Source organism: Stylophora pistillata, chromosome 8 (genome assembly GCF_964205215.1).
Source record: "Stylophora pistillata chromosome 8, jaStyPist1.2, whole genome shotgun sequence".
Classification (NCBI taxonomy): domain Eukaryota; kingdom Metazoa; phylum Cnidaria; class Anthozoa; order Scleractinia; family Pocilloporidae; genus Stylophora; species Stylophora pistillata.
The window spans coordinates 32,398,486-32,422,160 of record NC_142526.1 but is presented as its reverse complement, the minus strand read 5'-3'; the positions used below and the strand labels follow the sequence as shown (position 1 = coordinate 32,422,160).

The window sequence follows — 23,675 nt, the reverse complement described above, 5'->3', positions numbered from 1 at the left end:
ACCCACACTGAGTGTAGCTCTGTAAAGAAATAACGTCTAAGAATCGTGGATTGATATCAACAAGTAACAGACATGTTCATGATCTTGTACCTCAGCAATTGTGTCCTCCCCCGAGGGTATGTACCGGCGGGGGAGGAGAGAGCTGAACCAACAAGTTCCTTTCCTATGCTTTCGTCAGTATTTTGAACCTTCTCTCGCGTTCTCTACTCCCTATCCTTTAAGCTTCCCTGGTGATTAAATGTAAATCACCCTCCTAGTTTAGATAACGATTCTGATCACCGTTCGTGTAATTTCGCTAAATTTAGTAACCATGGTGAGAACTGATTAAGAGAGATTCTTATATTCCTATCCTGATTAATTTCGAGTGGTAATGTATGTTTGGCTCTTACGAGACTTGTATATTCTTCAGAGCAAGGATCTGCTAATTTAGCAGTTTTAAAACTGGAAAATTTCTTAAGAAGACCGCAATGTTAATAAAGCGCAGTTGACGGGCTCACACCAACAAGTTATTACGTCATTGTGTTGTTGAACGGCTCACGTTGACGTCATTAGATTCAAGTTGACTCAAACACTAATGACTTCCTGTTCTTCACTTCTATCTAATTTTTCTCTAGTTTTTTTCTCTCTAAATACGACAACAAACAGAGATATTTAAAGCAATGACAGGAATTTATAGCTGAAATGCGTTTTTGCAGTAGTCGCAATGCATCATCTGATTGGCCACAGGAAGTGCGATAAATCATAGTATTTACATGCGAACTTGCACCCACACGAAGGACTATTCCTGGCTCAGATGTCGATATTGACTTTCTTAAAAATTAAAAACAATTTTTGTGTATTTTTTTTTTCGAAATTACAGCATCCCTCTATTTATATTGTGTTAAGATGAATCCGCCCATTAACATCGATCAAGGACCATGGACACCTTCTGAAGTACTTGTGGAAAACAACATCGATAGTGCTCTGTGATTGTTTTAGGTAAATTGGTCGCACAAATGGCGATGAAGTCAATAAAAGTAGCATATTAAAGAGGTAAATCTAACTTCATACTAGGATAGATAGACCGGTTTACTTCAACTTGAACTTCCCTGGTTAGAATAAATAATTTTTATACTAACTAAATTTTTTAATGTTCCGAATGGTTAACTTTTCCTCCTAAATATTTGTCATGATGTTTGTTTACGATACGAAGATCGGCTAAATATAAAGTAACAAGGGCAAAAGTGCTAATAACCACAGAACCACCCTTGCACACACATGGGACAATAATGGCAGATATGTTATTTCTCAACGATGTGTACGCGAGCTTTCTTGATCGTTCCTGAGATCAACCAGCTGGTGGAGCAGTCTTTTCACAAAGTCCAAACCAGTACTCTGTTCCAAGCGAAGATGAGAGATCAACGGAGTGGCATAATAATTGTTGCGTGCGGACACTTGACTGGGGAGCCTTCGGTGGAGACACTGATGTCAGTTCTGAACCCCGCGAGTGTAATAATAAACAACTCTAATCTGACCTATTTTGGCATGGTCGAACACAAAGCCAAACGCAAACAATACGAGGATATTTCCATCCTCTGTGAAAAAGCCATGAAGCAATACGCTATAAGTGTTTTGAGTTGTGAAACTACTTTTTAGAATCAAAGCACTTGACGCCAACGCACAGCTCAAAGAACTCTATCAGGCTTTAGAGTTTTCAAGTGGTTTGAAAATAGATTGTGTTGTTACGGCACGGCTCATGGGAAAGAAAGAAACTTCGATCTCTGTAGGGTGAGTTTACTAAACAACCACCGGTACAGGGTTAAAAGCTTGCCGACATAGTCTGCTTCCGCATGCGAAGTTAATGAGGAGGTTTAAGTTTTTCCTCCAGCAAACAAGGAAATTATTAGAGATACGATGTACAAGGCCAGCCAAATAAAATGAAAAACATATAACTACTGTTAAACAACTCCGTGAGCCGGTTGGAAACTTAACACAAATAATATTATTTTTCGCCCACAAGCACTCAGCAGCAGACATGAATAAGGGCGTGTGTCCGCCTGCTGGGCCGACATCTCTTCATCTTGTAAATGTTGCAAACATTAGTGAGGAACGGATGTGTTGGAATGCTCCACAAAGGGTGAAAAACTTGAATCTGGAGATCAGCACATCATTCACAGAAAAATCGTGGCTTAATATTTATATCTTTAAAGGCCAGATATTGAAATTAAGTTCTAGCATTTTTGGTAACTTGGTTTATTTTCGTTAATTGTGGCCTTTGACGTGTGCAGAAAATTAAACAGCAATATCAACAAAAAATTAAAAAAATTCCAGAGGTTACATGTATTTAATCAAGAGTCAAAAGACAGGGAATTCAATTAATTTGTTGCTTAAAAACGCTTCACCTCAAAATTATTATAAGGTTGTAAAAGGCAAATTTATTTCTATCACATTTTCCACCAATAAATATCTGCAGTCATTTGAAACTTCACAAAGAACTTCAGTCTTCACAGTAAGTGTCTCAAGGAAACAAAACAAAACAATGGCACCAGCTACCTGTTTATAATCGCTTCTATTTGAAACCCCTCATGAACCAGTCTTCCTCTTTAAAAATCTAACCGACAAAGCAACAACATGCTCCAAAGGTCGATGCAAAATATCAACAAAGTGAATCACTCCGGATGTAACTCGTTTGTTTTCAATATTCGATCAGTTGTGACATTTCACTTAAACCTTCTACCAAATCGTTCATGGCCGTGGATGTCGGTTACTGCTAAATATAAACCTTACGGGAAATATACGGAGCTTATGGCCCGCATAAGTTTTCCGTTGTGGTAACGAAGTCATTCACACTTCTCCGATAGCTTTATGTCACATCGCCGACCTCTCCACTTGTTTTCAATGCGTATACTAGTTGCCGTATCTTCTCTCTCTTATCTTCGATTGAGGAAAACCAGTCTGGTTTCTTTATTGGCAGCGAGAAGTCTGTGATTGGATCCTGAGAAATTCAAAAGATAAAGCTGCTATTAAAGAGGTTCACAAAGACACAGGGCTCGCACTATTTCCAACTTTCCATCACCACTTCCAGAACTTGCTGGAAGTGGAACATGAAGACTTTGTGTGAGGTTCATTCAAAGTCCGTGACTTTCAAGGCCAGAAGAATGCAGCACTAAGACTTTGGTAAGCTAAAGGTAGTTTGCTATAGATCCAAATAATAATTATTAAACAACAAATTGATTATTACCGCAAAAAAGCTCTCCACGTACTGACAAACGTAAACACCACAGTCACAAAAGTTGTCTTGACCGGGAACCTGACAATTAACAGAGAAGATCAGAGTAACTAAAATACCATCGTCAAAGTTGAACACCGGTCGCTTTACATTTTTCAAAGGATAATAGTTTGATTGACAGCTTGGGCAGAAGAAGACTCTGTCCACAACAACAATATGGACGAAATTTTCCCACCTGACCATAATCACCAACAAAACAAATAGATGAAAATATAAATAAATTGCTACCTTTGGGTGGCTCCCTTTAATCGCATCCTTGTCGAAAGACTTTGCTTCGGGTTCTTTCTTTCGTTCTCTCCACTCACACTTAAGGTAGCTGTGAAAAAAAAAACAAAAAAAACAAAAAAAACAAAAAAAAAAACACACAATTGGAAAGCATCAGGTTAACTGAGAAAACCTTCACGGAGGCTGATAGACTGAGCCAAACATAACCACGAGTGGCCGGTGGCGCTATCCCGCCATGTACCGCGTGCGTCAATCTGTTTCCCCGCCAAAATGTAAGTGGACCAATAAAAATACGTACCGTATTTACTCGAATAAGCGCCGCACCCCCGATGCAGGAGTTCGCTCTCACCGCTGATATTAATTTTAATTTAGTCTATTTTAACTGCATTAAGTTTTGCAGTGGGGAAGGACAAGAAAGGAACAAAGGAACTGCATGTGCTAGTCCACCCTCCCACCCATCCCACCCCAGGGGAGGACATCCATCACACAGTAATCTCGTGTGTGGGAAATTAACGTCTCCTACCCCAACCCTGCAAGAGACGAGACCTCCATTTATTCGTCCCTATCCGAGAAGACTAGAATATCTAACCATTTCTTGATGTTATAGAAAGGTAGCCAATTCTTCTCAATTATTTTAAGACCCTGAGTGTTGGTCCGGCCGGGGCTCGAACCCTCGACCTCCCACACAACAGTCCAGCGCTCTATCCATTGAGCTCTCGTTATCATGAAACGCTCGGGGTTTTTTCACCGCATGAATTTCTCTCGTAATTCTAGATTTACTATCAATTTAGCATCAGTCCATAACAAAATTGACAAATAGAAAGAGAACCATTGAATAAAAATATAGAAAAACTAAATTTGTCTGGTACAATTTTTAAATAAGCGCCGCACTTGTGGCGCGAAAAAGTAAATAAGCGCCGCGGCGCTTATTCGAGTAAATACAGTATACTAAAAAAAAGCAGAAAATAAGAGCGGTTTCTATGTTTGTGCAATGGAACATAGTAAACACTTACTTTCTAAGATTAAGGAGACACCTTTGTCTCGTGCATCCCAAGGAGTCAAACACTAGAATACAAGGCCTGAAGAAAGACAGATACAACAGAAATGAGATGAGCATTTCATTGACACGAGAGGAAAAAACTGTCTATCTAGAAATTTATTGAATTTCGGTTGCTTTCCTTTATCCGTTTGTGGAAAAAGCCGAGGATACTTGTATTTGGTGTTAGTATTTCTCAATTTCTCGCCGAGGGAGCAGAGCACTGGTACCCGTATGCTGTAACAATTTTATTTTTTGTCGAAGTCCAAAAAAAACTTAAATGACGAGGTTATTCAGGCGAAATTTGACCACATGGAAAAAATAAACTGAGTCAAATGCCCCAATAGTACGACAGAACTTACTGTGATGTGATGATCTGTTTCGAAGAGCTTTTACCCTGGTTTTGTTTGGGTGTTTTCTTGCGGTCCGTAGCAAACGGAGAGCGGAATAGGAAAACATCGTCATCGCCGTCAGCACCATTTTGTGCCTCTTCGCCAGTTTTATTATCGTGGTCTTCATTCTGAAGAGGAACATTTTCTTTCAAAAACAAATTTAAGACTGAAACAAAAAGTCTATAAACGAGACTGTCTCGCATAAGAACAGAATAGTGACTTGGCCAGGGTTCAAACCCAGATCACCCAACCCGGATATCCAACGCTGCGCTAACAATTAGTTCTCCGCAGATTAATTAAAGGATACATTGTATTATTGGTCTAATAAAAAACTGACTTCGAATTGTTCAAGACATCTTAAACTATTTCTATGAAATTCGTAATTTACTGAGAAGACATTTAATTTCGGGCTACTTGACTTCTAACCGAACAAAACCGAGCACCTTAGTGTCACTTTCGTCGTCTTCCTCATTGATTTCACTGACAACTGTTGGGCGATCCTTCCCTGGAAAACAGATCACCGCCAAGTACCAGTGTGAGCTGTAGAGGTAAATATTGGATGCATCAAAACTCGTGAACAAAGATCGTTCGCGCGCACTTTCCACAGAACTAAAAGTTTGTGTGCGTATTTTTATTATTTTCATGTTTGTACCACACGTAGCTAAACTCATTCAAGTTCTACTTCTCTTTCTCTTCTTCCAACGTACCTTTCATTGATGGGTACAATTACAAAATCCTTTTCAAATATGTCCACATTTTTGGTCCACGTTCGCACTTGAGAATGCATTCTATCTTGGGTACTGAGGTAAAAAGACAAAAGTGAAAACATTCATATTTATCATGAAGATGCTTTGAGGTGCTAATAAAATACGCACGTACAAATTCAAAAAAGTGATCTAATTTGCTTTAAGTATGAAGTCCTTTGAAATGAATCGAATTTCATGATGCGGTAATCAGCGCGCACTTTCAGAAGAATATAGATATTTAAGTGATTAATAGCAGGAAAGTAGCCATAAAAAAGCCTGGTCGATTTCTTAAAGAACAAACCTGGTGAAGGTATCGGAACTGCTATTGGTACTTCTCTGAGTCAATCGCTTGTAAAAGAATGAGCTCAAAATGTGTGTGCGTTCTTTGTCAGCAGGTGAGAGCTTCTCAAAAAATATGTATCTGTAAATGAGACAAGGTAGAATACAGTGAGGCAGAGATAGATTTCAACAATGAAAGCGATTGTCAATTGAGTGTCGAAGTAAACGAGATTGCGTAAGTTGTACTTCACCTCGCGCTATGATTGGCCTAGAAAACACACGCACTTACCTCTCAACCAATCAGATGCAAAACTGAAAGTTACTGCGACCAGGTCACTTGCGTTTTCCCGCGCTTCACGAAAGTTATTCTGATTAGCCGAAACATCATTTCACTAAAGACAGTAAAATATAAATGTGCAAGTCATTGTCATCAGTCAAACTTACTTTAGGTAGAAGTCGATGATAACATCATTTAAGAATTCCCCAGGTGCAAGGCAAGCGACGTCCTCTGTAGTGACTGTGATTCCACCAGGTTGAGGAGGACGTGGATAAACAATAAGGCTGTTAAAAAAAAAAAAACAGCGACAACAAATTTTAACAAAATATACTGTACACATAAGAGCAGTTTTCAATTCAGTGTCAAAAATCCAAAACCAAACATTTACACCATCATTAACCAATGAGTATTCAAAGTAAAAACTGTCAAACATTAAAAAACGGGAAAACGCGGGCGACCAAGTCACTTTCGGTTTTAGTTTTGCGTCTGATTGGCTAAGAGGATGGCAGGAGTTTTGTGGACCAATCATATACCGAATTAATGCAAAACCAAAACAATCTCCGATAACTTTTGACACTCAATTGAATATTCCTCAATAAATATCTCAAATTATTAAAAACTGGATCATTGGATAATGCAATTAAAGACTTTTCATTGGCTTAGCCATTACAGTATATGAGCCAATATACCACAATCTAATATGTGTACAATGTAACATCCGTTTTCTTCTTACAAAATAAAGTCGAGAAGATTTGTCTGATATCTTGGTGTTTTTTTTTTTTTTTTTATAAAACAATTATTCCACTCACGCTTGTTGGATATGAGATGATTACAGCCGACTCGGCGCTACGCGCCTCGTTGGCTATCTATCATCTCATATCCAACGCGCGCTCGTGGAATAATTGTTAATTACCGATAGGTAAATAATCTGGTGAAAAAAATAGAACTGCCTAGCTGACTGATTAGGAGTATGAAACTTATCTAGAGTTAAAAGTACATGTTTTAGTGGATATGATGAAGATCTAAATTCATGATCAAATTTCAAGGGAAAATTATTTCAAACTAGGTTGATTTGTATTTTCCTATGTTCCAAATAAATTGCCACGGACAGTTCTTGAACGAAGTAAAGTGCAAATCAAATTAGTTTAAAACCAGGTAGACCTAACATTCAACACAAAACAGATAAATATCAAGATTTTTCAAACTAGAGGCTTTCTATCAAGCATTGCAGGCAATAATTGGTTCATGCAATTAAAGATGGCACAAAGCCTTTTGTTACTACATCTAATGTAAGATATGATAATGACTTGCATAAACATCAAGTGATAAAGTTATTGTACGTTTGTGCTGCTACCGCTGGCTGCTTCTGACTGTTTGTTCTCGTGTTGTACGTCTTGGATCGGGTAGCAATAGTTGAATTACTACCTCCATCAGGGGTTGTAACAGGTGCTACAAACAATCGTTGTAATAACAGTGTTAGCAACGACAGAAAATATGTTTGAAAACGTTTGAAACGGAGTTCGAAAGAGACAAAAAAAAAGGCAATCATTATGATGTTTTCTTACACTTCTGTTGCTTTTGACTTGTAGTGGCAGAGGATTTATAAGACAAAATTCTCTCCACATCTTTTATGCTGCAAAAAAGGAAGTGGATAATAATATAATAACAATAATAATAATTTAATATCTATATTGCCCAAATTAACATGTAGATATGATCAAATGCGCATGACAACACTTTTCGGGGGACTTTTGCCGGACTGCATCAGCAGTTTACAAACAATCGAAGGAAACTTAGTTGAAGATGCCCCCTCTCCGCCAATTCCCAGTAAACAGGCCAGACCACATCACAGTAATCTCGTGAGTGGGTTCTTTAACGTCCCCTGCCTAACCAAATTAACTAATTAATAGAAGCAGGAGACGGGACCTACGGTTTATTCGTCCTTATCCGAGAAGACTAGAATGTCTATCCATTTCTTGATATTAAAGAAAGGTAGCGCATTCTCCTCAGTTATTTTAAGATCTTGAGTGTTGGTCCGACCGGGGCTCGAACCATCGACCTCGACCTCCCGCACAACAGTCCAGCGCTCTAACCAAATGACCTAACCGGGAGGCGGATAACAGCTTGAACAGCATATGACCAAAACTCTGAACACTTATTGGCTGAGGGCATGTTGATTAATCCAAAATGGTGAAGAAACTCGGAATTTGAGAAAAAACAAATTAAAATCGAGCACAAAAAGTTACCACTGAACAAAAATCACAGCAAGTTTTTTATGATTCCTCACAGAAATCGGACTTACGTTGGAACAGTTGTCAAAATATTGAATACAACCTTTGAAGTAAAATTGAAATCAATTTTCACCAAAGGACTGAGGCCTGATTGCTAACTTGTCTAACTATACCTACCTCAATTCAGCAAACTCTTTTGATAACTTGTCTGTCACCTTCAAAATAATAAAAAAATACAATAGTTAATGGCAAGAATAAGTGATAAAGCGGCACTTATCTAACATACACACTTACAAGTAAGTACAAAGCTATTAAAAAGAATAAAAAGTTCTACCATGCAAATCAATCACATTCAATGTTGTTGTTTTTGTTGTTGTTGTTTTTGCTGAAACCTTGTACATACCCATTCTACCAAATCAGCCATCACCTCTGGCTTCACATGTTCACTGAGTTCAAGAACAATGTCCCTTTCAGCTGCAACTGGTGAAGATTAAAGATGGTGAAACATTAAAAAAAAAAAAAAAGAAGAAGAAGAAGAAGGAAGAAGAGGACTATCTCCCTTGTTCTGCTTTCCTTTATAAAATTTTCATTATTCTCTTTTTTGCAAAGTGAAGTGCTATGCCATGGATACATATGAATATATATGGCTCAAGACAAGAACACACCCCAAGGAATCAATTTCTTTTTTCCTAGTTCTGCAGAGTAAAACATCATTAATAGTGGACAAACTTACCAGCACTTCCTGGATTAAGAAAGGCTCCTCTGTTACGATCAATCCTCTCCCTTAATTTCAGTGCATAGCCAGGAGTTACTCCCAACACAATCAGACCTGGGTTTGATGAAGGATTAACCTAGACAAAACATTTAATAAACATCACGCTGACCTGTCAAATTCCAAGACCATATAATTTTCAAATACTGTAAATATAATGAAAAAGTCCCTCCTTAATATGCCCCCTCTCTAAACGCTCCCTTTAGATATAAGTTTCCCTCCCTCTAAAACACTCCCCTCTTTAATACAATCCCTTTCTAAAAGCCTGCTTCAGACATAAGCCCCCTCTCTAATAAATTCCACTCTCTCTAAACACCCCCCTTTCTAATATGCCCCCTCTCTAATACACCCCCTCTCTAAAAGCCCCTCTCAGACATAAGCCCCCTCTCTAATAAATTCACCTCTCTTTAAACACTCCCCTTTCTAATATGCCCCCTCTCTAATACACCCCCTCTCAGACATAAGCCCCCTCTCTAATAAATTCCCCTCTCTCTAAACACCCCCCTTTCTAATATGCCCCCTCTCTAAAAGCCCCTCTCAGACATAAGCCCCCTCTCTAATAAATTGCCCTCTCTCTAAACACTCCCCTTTCTAATATGCCCCCTCTCTAAAAGCCCCTCTCTATAAGCCCCTCTCTAACAAGTTCCCCTCCCTAATAGGCCCCCTTTCTTATACAAATTAATACATATAGTATAGTCAAGAATATCTCTTACTTTGAAAAAAGAAAGGTCATTCCCTGCTATGGTCACCTCATAATTTTTATTGCCTGTAACAAAGGTAGCCATGAAAAATGTGTCATTTTTACTTTCAAACATTAGGAATGTGAACATATAAATTCACAATACAACCAGATTTAGGTTTCTGGTGGATTCAGGATAATAACGAAACCTACAAAACCTTGAAGAAAGAATTAAAACCACAACAGATAAAATATATTTTGCCACTTTCTGGGTTTCAGGTGGTCTTGAGGCATTGTCCTTATGAGATGAAACAAACTTAATAATTCAAGTATGGTCTAATATGGGATGACCACTTAGAAAACTTCAGAATAATGCCAAAACTCACTTTGCAGTTACCATGGAATGAGGCAACTTATGGTGGAAACTTTTTAAAGAACAGTGAGGTTTCAGTAGGATTTTACAAGGTAAGGCACCCATAACAGAGAAGATGCAAAAATCACAAAACCTGAGTTAAATTTTGGTTCACCAAATGAAAAGGTAGGTGACACTTTCATAATGTGGTGCGGATTTAAAGGACCTGTCTTCTAATGAGAACCCAGAGTACCTATAACTTTCAAGCCAAAAAACAAACCAGCTTTGTATCTTTTTCCAAGTTTTTTTAGTTCAACTGAGTGTATCATCATATGTTTTTTACACAAGCCTACAGGACAACTGAAACACTCACCAAAATCAACACCCAGTGAGATCTCATCATTATGGCAAGCAACCTGAAAGTAATTAAAAAAAAAATTCTAAGATCATTAGATATATGCATTACTGACCAAATGTGAGGTCTAGATGCCTGAATATTGGCTGAGTTCTTTTTTCCATTTTTATGAACAGGGACAAAGTCAAGTTCCATATATATAAAAATCACAAAAAAAGAATAAGCCTAATATCCAGTCATCTTGACCATACAGGCTTGATCAATAAAGGATTTATTTCATAGCAAATAAAATTTTTATATAATAAGAATCAAGAATGATGTGTTTATTTTGAGAGCCAGGAAATAAATTGAATAGTGTTTGTAGTGCAACAAACTCATGAGAGTCATTTAATGTTTTCTTTGTTCTTCACTTTTTTGCAACTACATCATCGTCACTGTCAAAAAATTGCAAATTTGCAAGTCCCCTCCACACAACCTTTCCCTTGTGCTGGGATCAAGGCAGGCAATCCCAAGTGGGCAAGATGGACTCTTGCCAATCAGAACACAAGATTCAGTTCATATTGCCTACACATGTTGCCAGCTGTATAATAATTAACAAATGGTAAACACCACAGCGTACACTATTGAGTTATGGATGCACGCAGGAGGTTGCTAAGCACGAAAGAAGCGTAAGAGTCGCTCGAGGCGATAGCCGAGAGCGACTCTAGCTTCTTGAGTGCTTAGCAAACCTCCCAAGTGCATCCATAACTCAATAGTGTACGCTGTGGTGTTTACCATTTGTTTTATAACATAACATTGATACATTGTAGCTAAAGAGTTCCCTTTTATTTAACAGATCTTACGCGACCAGAAAAAACAATCGCGCGCAGAAAAATAGTCTTTGCATTTGCTCACGTCAGCAGCATACACCCATGGGCAAATGGGGGACGCTAAATTGACCAATCAGAGCGCGCGCTTTACTTTGGTTATGTTATAAGAAGAATTATTACATCACTTGCACTGCCTGTGGGCAAGATGAAATGAATCTGTTGTTCTGATTGGCTACCCAAGCAGGCATGATGGGCCCATCTTGCCTGCTCAGGATTGCCTGCATTGATCCCATGCATGAAAAAAATTGAATTAGAACTACGTTCGTAATTCTTGGACAATTTCGGCAATGGAAATGCAAAAAGCGGCAGAAGATAGTCACAACAAAGAAAACAGAAATGGCTCTCGTGAGTTTGTTGCGCTACAAACACAGTTGGCTTTCTTTCCAGGCTCTCGAAGTAAACAAGCCATTCCTAATTCTTCTTAAAGTGAAATCTTTTTGCAATATAATGAATTCTTTATTAACCAAGCTTGTTCAGTCGAGATGGCTGGATATTAGCCTCATTATTTTTTCACATTTTTAAGGACCTCAACTTCATCTTGGTCCATAAAAATGCAAAAAAAAAAAAGCCAATATCCAGCCATCTTGACTTCACACTTGGTTAATAACCCATATGTACTGTTAAAGTTAGCATTGTTCATGTTACTGTAATTAACATGAAGCGGGTAACTTAAAAAGAGCTATTCCTAACATTTTCTAAAATTCACCTTCAATGGCTTAGTAGCATTACAAGCTAAAGTTCCAATCTGCACATTCTGCCCCAGCATTAACTCTATTTCAACATCATCTCTGAGATAGGGCTGAACATTTTCAGATTTCTTCTTGACATTTCCCTCCTCCTAAAACACAATAAAAATAACTGAAATGTAATCTGCTCTGTCCAGTCTCAATGGTTTCACCAAACATCTTTACAGTCATGCTTTCACAAAAGGAGCTATAGATCACAATGTTCAAGGTACAGTAAGTGATTCTCTTCATAACAAGAGAAAAATTTACCTCTGATAGTAATGTTTTTCGTTTGCTAGGTATGTCTGTACAAACACTACTGCTTATGGAATTTGACTGCACAACAATTTCTTTATCCTGGTTATTGGGTGACTCTGAGACAAGAGTATTGCTTATGTTGCTGGGTTCAGAATGCTCTACAACAAGGTTCGCTTCTGTCACTTCTGTGGGGTAAAGAGAGAAAATACAGAGGATAATTGAATACAGTGCGAGCCACACCTTAACACTACTAACAACTAGTACAAAGTTTCAAAGGTTCTCTATGCTACCATGACAAAAATTGGGAAGTTATCACAAGAATGGAAGTTATATTATCAATAGAACTGTGCACACCACTTACCTGTAACTTCTTCTTCATCTGATAATGTTATTACATCCACTGCAGAGAACAGGTTAAAAAAAAAAGGTATGGCAATTTACTTTTACATATCATAAGATATAGGTGTAGTGTTACAGATCAAGCATTTTTCAGAGAATTTGTGCAACTTAGACTTGCTCTCTGGAAATCGTCTATAAATAGTGGAGTGAATAGGAAGATTTATTATATATCTGGCAGCTCCCTTGTGCTATATGAAGAGAATCTTGATTTCTGATTGGCTACCTGAGTGGGCAAGATGAGCTCATCTTACCTGCTGAGGATTGCCCACTTTGATCCCACAAAAGAAAAAAGTGTATGGAGCAGACTTACAAAGCTCTTATCTCTTGTACAATGTTGGTGATTTAGTCTCAAAAAGTGGCAGAAGACAGTGAAAACAAAGAAAACATATTAAACAACCCTCCTAGGTTTATTTTTCAACAAACATAGTTGGCTTTTTTTTCCTGACTCTCAAAATAAACAACTAATTCTTGATTCTTACTACAGAAAAATCTTTTTGCCATATAATAAATCTTTCATTAGCCGAACTTGTTGGGTCGAGATGACTGGATATTAGCCTTGTTTTTTACTTGGCTTGTCTAAAGGACTGAGAGAAAGTCAAGGTTCACAGAATGGAATGGAAGAAGGCCATCAGACGAAGGAGAAAGGCCCTTAAAAGATTTCACTAAACTAAAGCTTCAGAGGACTGGGAACTACAAAAAAAAGTTAAGGAATGAAGCCACACGACTCGGACATAAGTCAATCAAAGACTTTTGGGAGAAGAAGTCTAAAGACCTTGGAAGTAAGCCACATGAATTCTATAAATCATTCATGCTTTTTCTTGGATCCAAAAAAGTTGAAGAATCAATTGACTTGAAATTGAAGGTGAACAACTCAATAATTAGCAACAAGTTGGACATTGCAGAGACTATGGGTGATTATTTCTCAACCATTGCAGATAACATAGGCCCTACCAGCGAAGTTTTAGATACTAACCTGTCAAATCACCAAAGCATTCAAGCTATTATAAACCAACGCATATCTAAGGGTGATTGCAAATCATTTAATTCAAAGGGATAAGAGTGCCAGAGGTTCTGAAAATCCTGAAAGACACAAATCTCAGGAAAGCCTCTGGATGGGACAATATTCCACCCATTGTTTTTAAATTAGGCTCTTCAGAGCTTGCCACACCGTTATGCGATCTTTATAACTGATATATGGCCAGCTGTCATTGGCCAAGGAATTGGAAGAGAGGCAAGTGGGTGCCTATTTATAAAAAGGACGATCGTTTGAACATGGTAATTTACCGTCCTGTCAGTATACAGATCATGGTAAATAACATTTTTGAAAAGCTTCTCGCAAATTAGATCACAGCAGAATTTGATGAACATTTAAGCGACGGCCTGACAGCATATAGGAAGAGACACAGTTGCAAAAGATATAGTTGATAGAAAACTGGAAAAAAGGTCTGGATAAAGGAATGAGCGTTGGCCTGTTAAGTACTGGCATGAGTAAAGCTTTTGATTGTATTCATCACTCTTTGTTACTTGCTAAACTAGAGGCATATGGCTTTAACAACAAGAGCATCAAGCTAATGAAGTCATATTTCATAGATCGCTACAATAGACTAAGAATTAGTGGAATCACAAGTTCCTGGAAAAAGGTCAAGAAAGGATGCCCTCAAGGGTCCTCGTTGGGGCCTCTACTAGGTAATTTATTCCAAAACGACTTGACGTTTGGTATTCCTTCTAAAATTGAAATGTATGCTGATGACCATCAGTTTTATGAAATTGATAAGGATATTAACACTGTGAAGGTGTAGTCTGATCGTCCGGGTGAGTGTAGTCCTGAGAAGGACTGTTGTCGGTGGCAGTGACTGACGTTTCGACAACCTGTGCGGAAGTCATCATCAGAGTCAAGTGAGTGATTGTTGTCAGTAGAATGTTCTTATTCCAATTCGTGTGAAATGATCGGTTGGTTTTGCCGTGATGTTATTGGCTGTAAGACTCAAGTGACGTAAGTCAGTCGTGATTGGTCTGTTTCGGTCTGTTGGTAAAGCTAGGTTGTTCTTTTTCGGTCGTTTGTGATGTTTTTGTCGTGAATGAGTCGTTTGTATGGGGCGGGTAGTTGTTGACATCTGTTTAGGGGAGTCTGTTCTAAGTTAGTAAACCAGCTTTCCATAGTCAGTCGTTGAAAATAGTCAGTGCTGTAGGTTAGGCATTGCGCAGAGTCCCAGTCAATGTTGTGGTTGGTAAGTCGATGGTGTTCAGCAACGTGATTGCTGACATCACCTTTCCTCGTCGCCCGTCTGTGTTCAGTCAGTCTTGTTGTGAGGTTTCTGCCAGTCTCACCGATGTAGAAGGCTTGGCAGTCAGAACAATTGATCTTATAAATCGTTCCCTGTCTGTTCCTCGGTTCGTCTTTGTCTTTAACGTTGGTTAGTAACTGACGTAGTGTGGTGATGGGTTTGTGAGCGACACGGATATTGAAGGGTAGAAAGATGCGCGAGATGTTTTCAGACATTCCTTTTATGTACGGTATGGTCGCTGTAGTCGTAGGGGTTGCGGTGTCATTTGTTTCGGTAGTGGTAGTGGGTCGGTGAGTGTTTCGTCGGATGAAGTCGTTGTTGTAGTTGTTCTTCGTAAAAACACGGTGAAGGTATTTGTTCTCGTCGGATAAGCTGTCTGTCGAGTCACATACTAGTTGTGCGTGTCGTGTTACAGTTCTGATAGTTGTGGCTTTGTGTGATGTAGGGTTGTAGGATGACTCGTCCAGTAATCTGTCAGTGTGTGTCGGTTTCCTGTAAACTGTCATTCGTAATGAGTTGTCGTTGTGGCTTACCAGGCAGTCTAGAAAAGGAAGTTTGCCATTTTCTTCGACTTCTCTGGTAAACTGTATGTCAGTGTTTTGTTCGTTAAGGTGGTTGAGGAATGCGTCAATTTCGTCGTGTGAATGTGTCGTCAACGTAACGTAACCAAAGCGGTATAGTTGGTCGGCAAGTCGAAAGGGCGCGTTCCTCAATGTTCTGCATCACAATTTCTGCTATAACAACAGAAACTGGAGACCCCATGGCAGTGCCATGTAACTGTTTGTAGTGTTTACCGTTGTACTGAAAGTAAGTAGACATTGGGCAAATGTTTAGCAAGTCCATGATGTCGTCTGTCGGTAGCGGTAGTGGGTCGGTAGATTTTCGGATTGCAGTCTCAGTGCATTGTAATGCTAATTGAAGTGGAATACTTGTGAACAGTGATTTCACATCAAATGACACTAGTTTGTAGTCGTCAGGTATCTGAACAGTCTTGGTAGCGTTAATGAAGTCTTCAGTGGATTTTAGTTTATGTCTGGATTTGTCGGTTAGCGGTTGTAGTATTGTCGTCAGGTACTTGGATAGTTGGTATGTGGGAGAGCCACAGAATACTATTAACACTATACAAACAAAACTACAGGATACTGCTCAAGGGGCTACAACTTGGTATGATGCAAACTTTCTCAAAGGGAACTATGATAAATATGGAACAATGGTAATGAAAGGAGGCAGACTGAGCGATAATCAACCAGAGTTAAATGTTAACAGGACAGCCATTAAGTCATACAGTTCTATTAAGTTATTGGGTGTAAACATTGATGATAATTGAAATTTTTCTGACCACATAAGTGACATTTGTAAAAAAAAGTAGCCAAAGGGTAGGCGTAATTGATAGATTGAGGAAGTTGATCCCAGTTGAGGCTAAATTACAACTTTTTAAGGCTGCTAGCCTGCCTTATTCAACTTATTGTAGCACTATAAATGGAATTGTTGTAAAGCTAGTGATTCTAGAAAATTAGAGAGGGTACAGGAACGGGGCCTTAGGGCTGTCTACTGTGATAGCATATCATCATATAGCAATCTTCTTAAAAGGGCTAAATTAACAACCTTATATAATAGAAGATTACATGATATAGCTGCATTAATGTATAAAGTTAAAAGAGATCTGTGCCCAAATAATATTAAGAACTTGCTGGATGTTAATAATAATAGATATAATTTAAGAAACAATGATTTCATTATTCCCAGAGTAAGCACAACACGTTATGGTAAGCACTCTCTTAGGTACTTAGGTCCAGTAATCTGGTCTAAATTAGATGGAAAAACAAGAACACTAAGAATGCTACAAGGATTCAAAAGTGCTTTACATACATTAGATATACAAAGTTTAATCTCTTCAGACAATTGCAAGAACTGTATTTTATGTAAATCTTAATATTTTATATTATCAGTATTGTATTTCTAATCTTTTAGGTAATTTAATTACACAGGGTAGGGTAGTACATATATATAGGGTCAACTATAAGGGGCAGGATTGCATATTTTATGCATTTTATATATATATTAGATTAGTTTAGTTTAGATGTCCTTATTTAGTTGGAAACTGCTATTGATTTAACACATTAATAAAGTCTATTATTATTATTATTATTATAGAAACACAAAAAAAAACTGGGCCAATATCCAGCCATCTTGACCTCGCACTTGGCCAATAACACATATTTATAGTATGAGTTTATTACCACATATGATGCACGATCCTCGCAGTAGATAGCGCTATTTATGCAATAGCGAAAATCAGACCTGAAAAAAATCAGGCCTGTATGGGATTCGAACCACTGACCTCTGCGATACTAGTGCAGCGCTCTACCAATTGAGCTAACAAGCCAACTGGGAGCAGGCCGTTAAGTTGATTCATAATAAACCCGTGAAAGTGATAAATCAGATACAATGAAATATATGAAATAATAACTGGTACAATGAAATACATATTTCATTGTACCAGTTTATTACCAGCGACTTTTTCATTTAGCTAAAGCAGAAAGGGATCCACAAATGAAATGCTAATCACTTAGATAAAATATAAACAAACTGAAATTAACAATATGGTATCGTTAAACCAATAAATTGATTGTGGTGCATTGTATAATACAATTTTTAACATAAAAGTTGTCACCAACCTTTTTTTGGAGTAATGACCTTTGAATGCTTTACACTTCGCTTCTTCTTACCTTGCAGTGTAGGTTCTGTGCAATCAAAAAGACCATAACAAAAATATAGAAAAAAAAATCAATAACAGCATTGAATCAAGGCATTTTATACATAACCATTTTCTGATCAAGCTTCCTTAAATTTACGGGAATATACTCAAAAGTTGGTTAACAATTGAATTGATCTTCACATTTTAATGTAGGAATACAAAATGACACCAAAGCTGAAATTTAAATTAAAAAACTGAGATAAAATAAATTCAAAATAATACCAAGAAAGTAAGAATATGTGTACACTTTACCTGAATCTGAGTCTTTACTGCTTAACTTCATTGCCATGAAAAGGAAATAGAACATTTCATTTGTTAGCCTTTAATGTACAGTACAGGCAGCAGGAATAACAGCACCTACACAAGGGTAAAATGCATGCAACATGGCAGATTTATGTGGATGTAATCATGCACATAAGATGGCAATATCCCAGCCCTGCTTTGTATCCTTCAATCTTCTAATTCCCAGAGGTGATAAACATGCAACTTCTCTCTCTAATATCCAGTGATTATCCAGCAAACAGGTAATGAGAATACTCAAACTTATATGGTAAAAGAGGCTGTCTCCATCTAACTCCATATTCTCGTAACTAATAATGTTTAAGTAAATGTGTGACAGCAAAAGGGGAGAATTAACAATCAGATCTTGAGAGTTAAGGTGGCTGAACACAGTTTTTGATACCTTTGTTTCTTCACCATTTTCTCTAAAACCCTTGATCTCTCTGCTAGCAAGTTAACAACACAAACTTAGTTTTTTCGATAGTTAAGCTGACCTATGTGTCATTGCCATGGTGACATGAATAGATATAAATAGGCAATTAAAATTGGTTTTGTTTCTTTGTAGAAAATCTAGTCATTAGATTTTCTTTATAATTTGCATGCAGTGAGCTTGTAACGATACTCACAAGTTAACACCATTTTGCTGACAATTTAACAGAGAGATCTTTGATTATCCCTTGTTGAAGGTTCACTTGATTTTCTAGAATTTCCTTTGTTTGAAATCAATTTTTTCAATACTCCAGTTACTTATTTCCTAAAGTATTTTTGTGCCAAATTTCGTGAAATTCTAATGAGTGGTTCCCAAGATATAAGCAAATTTGCGAGAAAGCAATTTTCTATTCAACTGCAATTTTTTGACTTACTACGCATGCGCTGCATTTAACTGATTTCTTTTGGTAACGACGAAAAAGCTGAGAATTGCTGGGTTCTTTGCACCTTTAACTTTTCTAACATATCTTTGTAATAAAAGATTAAAGCCCTCTATACACTGCGCCAACTATACAGAAAAATAGCACAGATAGTGCAGGTACGTGTCGAGTAAATGAAATAACCACTCTGTTGATGGCATGTTTGTTTTTTGCAATCCTTGTGCACACGCTGAATTGCATCAACAAAAGCGCACATGCAAACTGTGTTCAGCCACCTTAATGGGCTTATCCTTTACACCCTACCATCTGTCTGCATATTCTGTACTGTTCTAAAAACAAATGTAGATCATTTATCAAACCTACTTTCAGTTGATTCTTTCTCCTCTTTGTAGTCACATTTGTTTGGCATTCTTCATTATTTGATCTCTTTGCAGATGTCATTGTTTCCACTGATCCCTTCTGCAATAATTTACGAATTCCATTGCTCCATTGCCGACTATACGTCTGTTGAACATTTGTATGTGGATTGCCGCAATGTACAGGATAAAATCTTTCTGGTGAAAGAGGTTGCCTTGGGGTGGCTGCTTGTGAAGGAAAATTGTCTTTGGCACAGCGCGAGCAATTTTTGTTCTGTGACAACTTAGTGGAGCATTTGGCACAAAAGTAATCTTTAAAGCAGTCTTCATAATTCTCATCTTTTTTCAAATTTGCATTTTCTCCCAGTTTTGATTTTTTCCTCAAATTGTCGTCGGAATCAGTGTCTTTATTACTTAAAATTTCACCATTAGAGTTAGTACTGGATTGGAATCCCTCGTGCTGACCACCCATAAGGTCATCCAAAACTGAACAACAATGTTTTTGCTCTTCCTCAAGAGAGCAAAATTCTTCTCGCTTATTAGTTCTTGTAGGGTCAGAACCACTGCAATTCCCCTCATTGCAAGCATCCGAAACTGCAATTAAAAGAATTGTTTATAATCCTTGAAGTACATGTAGTACACAGCCTTTTTTTTTTCACTTCAAAATGGAAATCCAGTTGTTATCACCAACTTCAACATACTGACAGCTTTTTCTTTGAAATTCAACCTTGTCTATTAACTGTAGATCAATCTTTCAAATATCATTGCTTACAAACCTTCAAGAGAGGAATCATTCCTGGTACATGTTGGTGTACCTCGCCAACCAGGGGGGCTTGCATGCTTCCATCGTGACTTGGGAGTGGCAGCCTCTTCCCTTCCTCGAGTTTTTGGAGTCTTATACCATTGACGTTGAATACGATATCCAATTTCGTTCTCAAAATTCCTCTTCCTGGGAGTGCTGTGATTAGCTGCTTTCCTTTTTGGCCTTGTTTGAGGACTTTCATATAATCCATTGTCTTTTGGAGAGAATGATGGTTCAATCCATTTCTGGGTTTTCTTGGGAATTGTATAATTTGTTTTTTTCGCATCAAAATCCTGACAAAGGAAAAAATTGTCAGTTCATGTAATGTTAGACTTCAAATAGCAACAAAACACAAAAATTTAGCCTAATAATTCAAGCATTTAGGCAGTTTCTTAATTCTGCAGACACTAGAATCAACTGAATAAAGGAGACTGACAAGAAACTAAATGATGCCCTGGCCAAAACACTATTTGGGGAATTGTACGCAACAATGCAGAATAAACAACCTTCATTTGAAACAATCGAACATGTCTTCTTGTGTAGATTCTAGCAAAGGACCTGGGAAGCCACTCAACAAAGAATTATAAGTTTCCTTCTCATAAATCAGTGTTTCACACTAAATGCAATGTGATCTCATAGTAGTTGTGCAGCTGTAACCACCTCACCATATAACTTGCATACTAAATATATGGTAAATAAATAAATAAATAATGACAATTAAAACAAGTCTTTATGACCAATTTTGAAAAATCTTATGTTACCACTGGATATAAAGCCTGTACCTGGGCTGGCAGTCAAAGGGTTAATCATAAGCATAGTTACCGTATTTATTCATCTATAAGCTGAGCGATTTTTTCACAAAATTTTACCAAAATCTTGAAAATTTGAGCTAGAGAAGGGTTCTCGGCTTATAGCCGAGTCTTTTTCCAAACATAATTTTTTCAAAACAGCAAATTCAAAGGAAACATAGATATATTCGTCTATAAGCCAAGATATTGCATGCAGAAGTAAATAACAAAACAAGTTGAAGTTGGTCATTGACTTTATTTATGTGATTGCTTCCAATGGAGTGGTTTGTTGTTTTCGGCGCGTAGTAAATACAGCTCACTGTTCGTCCTCGGTGTCGGCGTGGAATTCATCGTCCATCTCCTCCTCATCCACTAGTTCTGCCATTTCTTCCGAGTAGATTGCTTCACCTTCCATGCCATCTAGAGTATTAAAGATTCTGCAGGTTTTGAACAAGTGTATAGAGCTTGCAAAAGTGTTTTAAGAATTTTGAAACTGACCAATCAGAATTGCCCATTCCCACGATTGGTACACAAACTCTTCACATGCTATGCTGTTGAAATTTGCGATCTCGTAAAAAGAAAATTTACCTTGACTTTTCTGCTCTGTAAACCAGTAAAGTAATCTCTCTTCCAGCCATGGATATTTCAGTGTTAGGGCCTGTCGTTGTGCATTTCGCTGACATCTCAAGCTCTCCATTAAAGAGATTCTCTTGACCTTTCCTCTAGCAACTCACTGATGACTTTTTCTGGTTATCTCGGAATTGTTTTTGACGGCAATGCTGCATTAAAACTCGTTTCTGTTTCGAAACTTTTGCGTTCATTTCAGTTTGTTCGAGAATGGAATTCTCTGAATATGGTCTTGGCTTCTAGCCGAGTATTTTCAATTTACATGTTTTAAGAACCTTCCCGATTAAAACAGACTGAAGTTTAAGGTCTCGGCTTATGGCCGAGATCGGCTCATGGACGATTAAATACGGTACATCATATGATTTTCTCACATTATTATAGGACTAATCAAAATCAAAACAAAATTCTCAAATCTGATTGGTCATCACCAGCCCGATTTAAGCACTAATAGGACAGTGTACATGTCATGTGTGCACGCTGTTATTGAGCACTTCGCTAAGTTAACTGTTGTTGTTTTAATTATGAAAACAGACAACCAACGTCTAATTGCTTTTGTAAATTTTGTTATAGTTTTGATTAACCCTTTGCACCCTAACATCAGTCTGCATATTCTCCATACTGTTCTCTACGCATTTCCTACGGTGCTGACAAGGAGAATTTGTTGAACAATCAAGAGCTTCTTTAGTTAGTTAAGAAATAACTCCTGGCTGAATGGAGATGCATGTGAATGTAAATTTACCAAATGACAGCAACAAATATGTTTAACGAAGTTTGACCCTTGTTCATTCAAACTGTGCTTTAAATAATCTTAATTCAAGCAGAAAATAGCACCAAAACATTACATTTTGCTAAACTGTCAAAAGGGCCTCTATTTAGCACAAAAAGAAAGACCAAATTCCTTCAAAAACCCCACCTACAGGGGGTACAAGAATCTTTAAAATTCCACTGATCGTCAAAAACTGCCACCTGATATTAGACCTGGTTTCAGTAACCAACTCAAGAAGTGTAATATTAAGATAAATCACACCTTTGGATTTCTGAGTCCATCTGTCAGCAATTTCCCAGACTCTTTGGAAGGAGGTGAAGCTTGCTCTCCACTCTGCTTCAAACCCTCATCCAGCAAACAAACATCACTTGCAAAGTGAAGGAACAGAAAAAAATTTAAATTATATCAATAGGCAAACACAAATGAAATAATAACAATAAATTCCACTCCTTTATGAAAGTTAAATGAACATGTATTTTGTGATCAAACATAATTATTATCAATCAATTTACTTTGTTCAATAAGTTAAATTGTTATACAGTAGCTTGGTAAAAGATTATGAAAATTTATGCAAAATTGCGAAAATTGCTGTTTAATAATAACAAAAAATTAATTATCTCGAATTTGTGACAATTTTTACCCTCACAGCTTGGATAACCAAACGAACCAGTGTATGAACTAAGAGAGAAACCAAAGTTTTACATCGTCATTTCACTTCATCGTTTTATGCGTTCATAAACGGCATTTAGCAAAAGCACTGACAGCAGGATCGCGACTTGGTATGAATAAAACGGAAATCATGATCATATCCAAATATATGTGTTTTTGGGACAAGACAACTACCCAGTTTCGAATTGGGGAAGCTTACTCGTTCTCCGGAGAATCACTAGAAACAGAGCTAATTGTCTTCCAACCCAAGTGTGGTCTTTTCTCAGCTTTATCAAGGCCTAAATAGGAGGGAAAATTGACATTAGTAAACTGCAGCAGAAGGGCATTTGAAAATGTTTTGTTGATTGTTAAGTTTAGCTCTCTTTCCCAACTCACAAATATTTATGAAGAAATTACGATACCTGATATGAGGCATTTACTCATTTTTGTCTCTTGGGCATAACAAATAAACTGAAAAAATCCCGAAATTGGCGAGCAATCAGCTGTACGTGGCCAAAGTAGAAAATGTTCTCCCATCAACCACCCGCCATTTTGAAAATTGCAAAGCGCGCTCTCAACCCTCGCTTTGGTGCCAACGCCTTTAGGCAAAATTCACAGCGGAATTAAAACCATC

At 37.6% G+C, this 23,675-nt stretch overlaps 1 protein-coding gene across 2 annotated transcripts; it reads right to left on the bottom strand.

Moving 5' to 3' along the window:
- Positions 1-2,295: 2,295 nt before the first annotated feature.
- On the bottom strand, positions 2,296-23,608 carry LOC111329155 (uncharacterized). 2 transcript variants are annotated; one of them, XM_022933767.2, is made up of 26 exons: positions 23,464-23,608; positions 23,262-23,340; positions 22,655-22,760; positions 20,187-20,505; positions 19,418-20,004; positions 18,159-18,183; positions 17,827-17,892; positions 12,826-12,864; positions 12,477-12,649; positions 12,188-12,319; positions 10,631-10,673; positions 9,940-9,992; positions 9,188-9,305; positions 8,858-8,934; positions 8,632-8,669; positions 7,789-7,856; positions 7,564-7,672; positions 6,391-6,507; positions 5,969-6,088; positions 5,629-5,721; positions 5,365-5,461; positions 4,892-5,049; positions 4,507-4,572; positions 3,497-3,584; positions 3,221-3,289; positions 2,296-2,974 (listed from the first exon to the last, which is right to left on the bottom strand). In XM_022933767.2, the coding sequence occupies exons 1-26, from the start codon at positions 23,576-23,578 to the stop codon at positions 2,843-2,845; spliced, it is 3,087 nt and encodes a 1,028-aa protein (XP_022789502.2). In that variant the 5' UTR covers positions 23,579-23,608; the 3' UTR covers positions 2,296-2,842. The 2 variants fall into 2 exon arrangements, with proteins under 2 accessions (XP_022789502.2, XP_022789510.2); XM_022933775.2 differs by having other exon boundaries at positions 17,878-17,892.
- Positions 23,609-23,675: the final 67 nt, after the last annotated feature.

Coding starts and splice junctions, on each gene's coding strand:
- LOC111329155 (XM_022933767.2), bottom strand. CDS start 23,578: ATGGGAGAACATTTTCTACTTTGGCCACGTACAGCTGATTGCTCGCCA. Junction 7,673..7,788: donor AAGTCAAAAGCAACAGAAGT/GTAAGAAAACAT, acceptor GATTGTTTGTAG/CACCTGTTACAACCCCTGAT. Junction 5,050..5,364: donor ACGACGAAAGTGACACTAAG/GTGCTCGGTTTT, acceptor GTTCCTCTTCAG/AATGAAGACCACGATAATAA.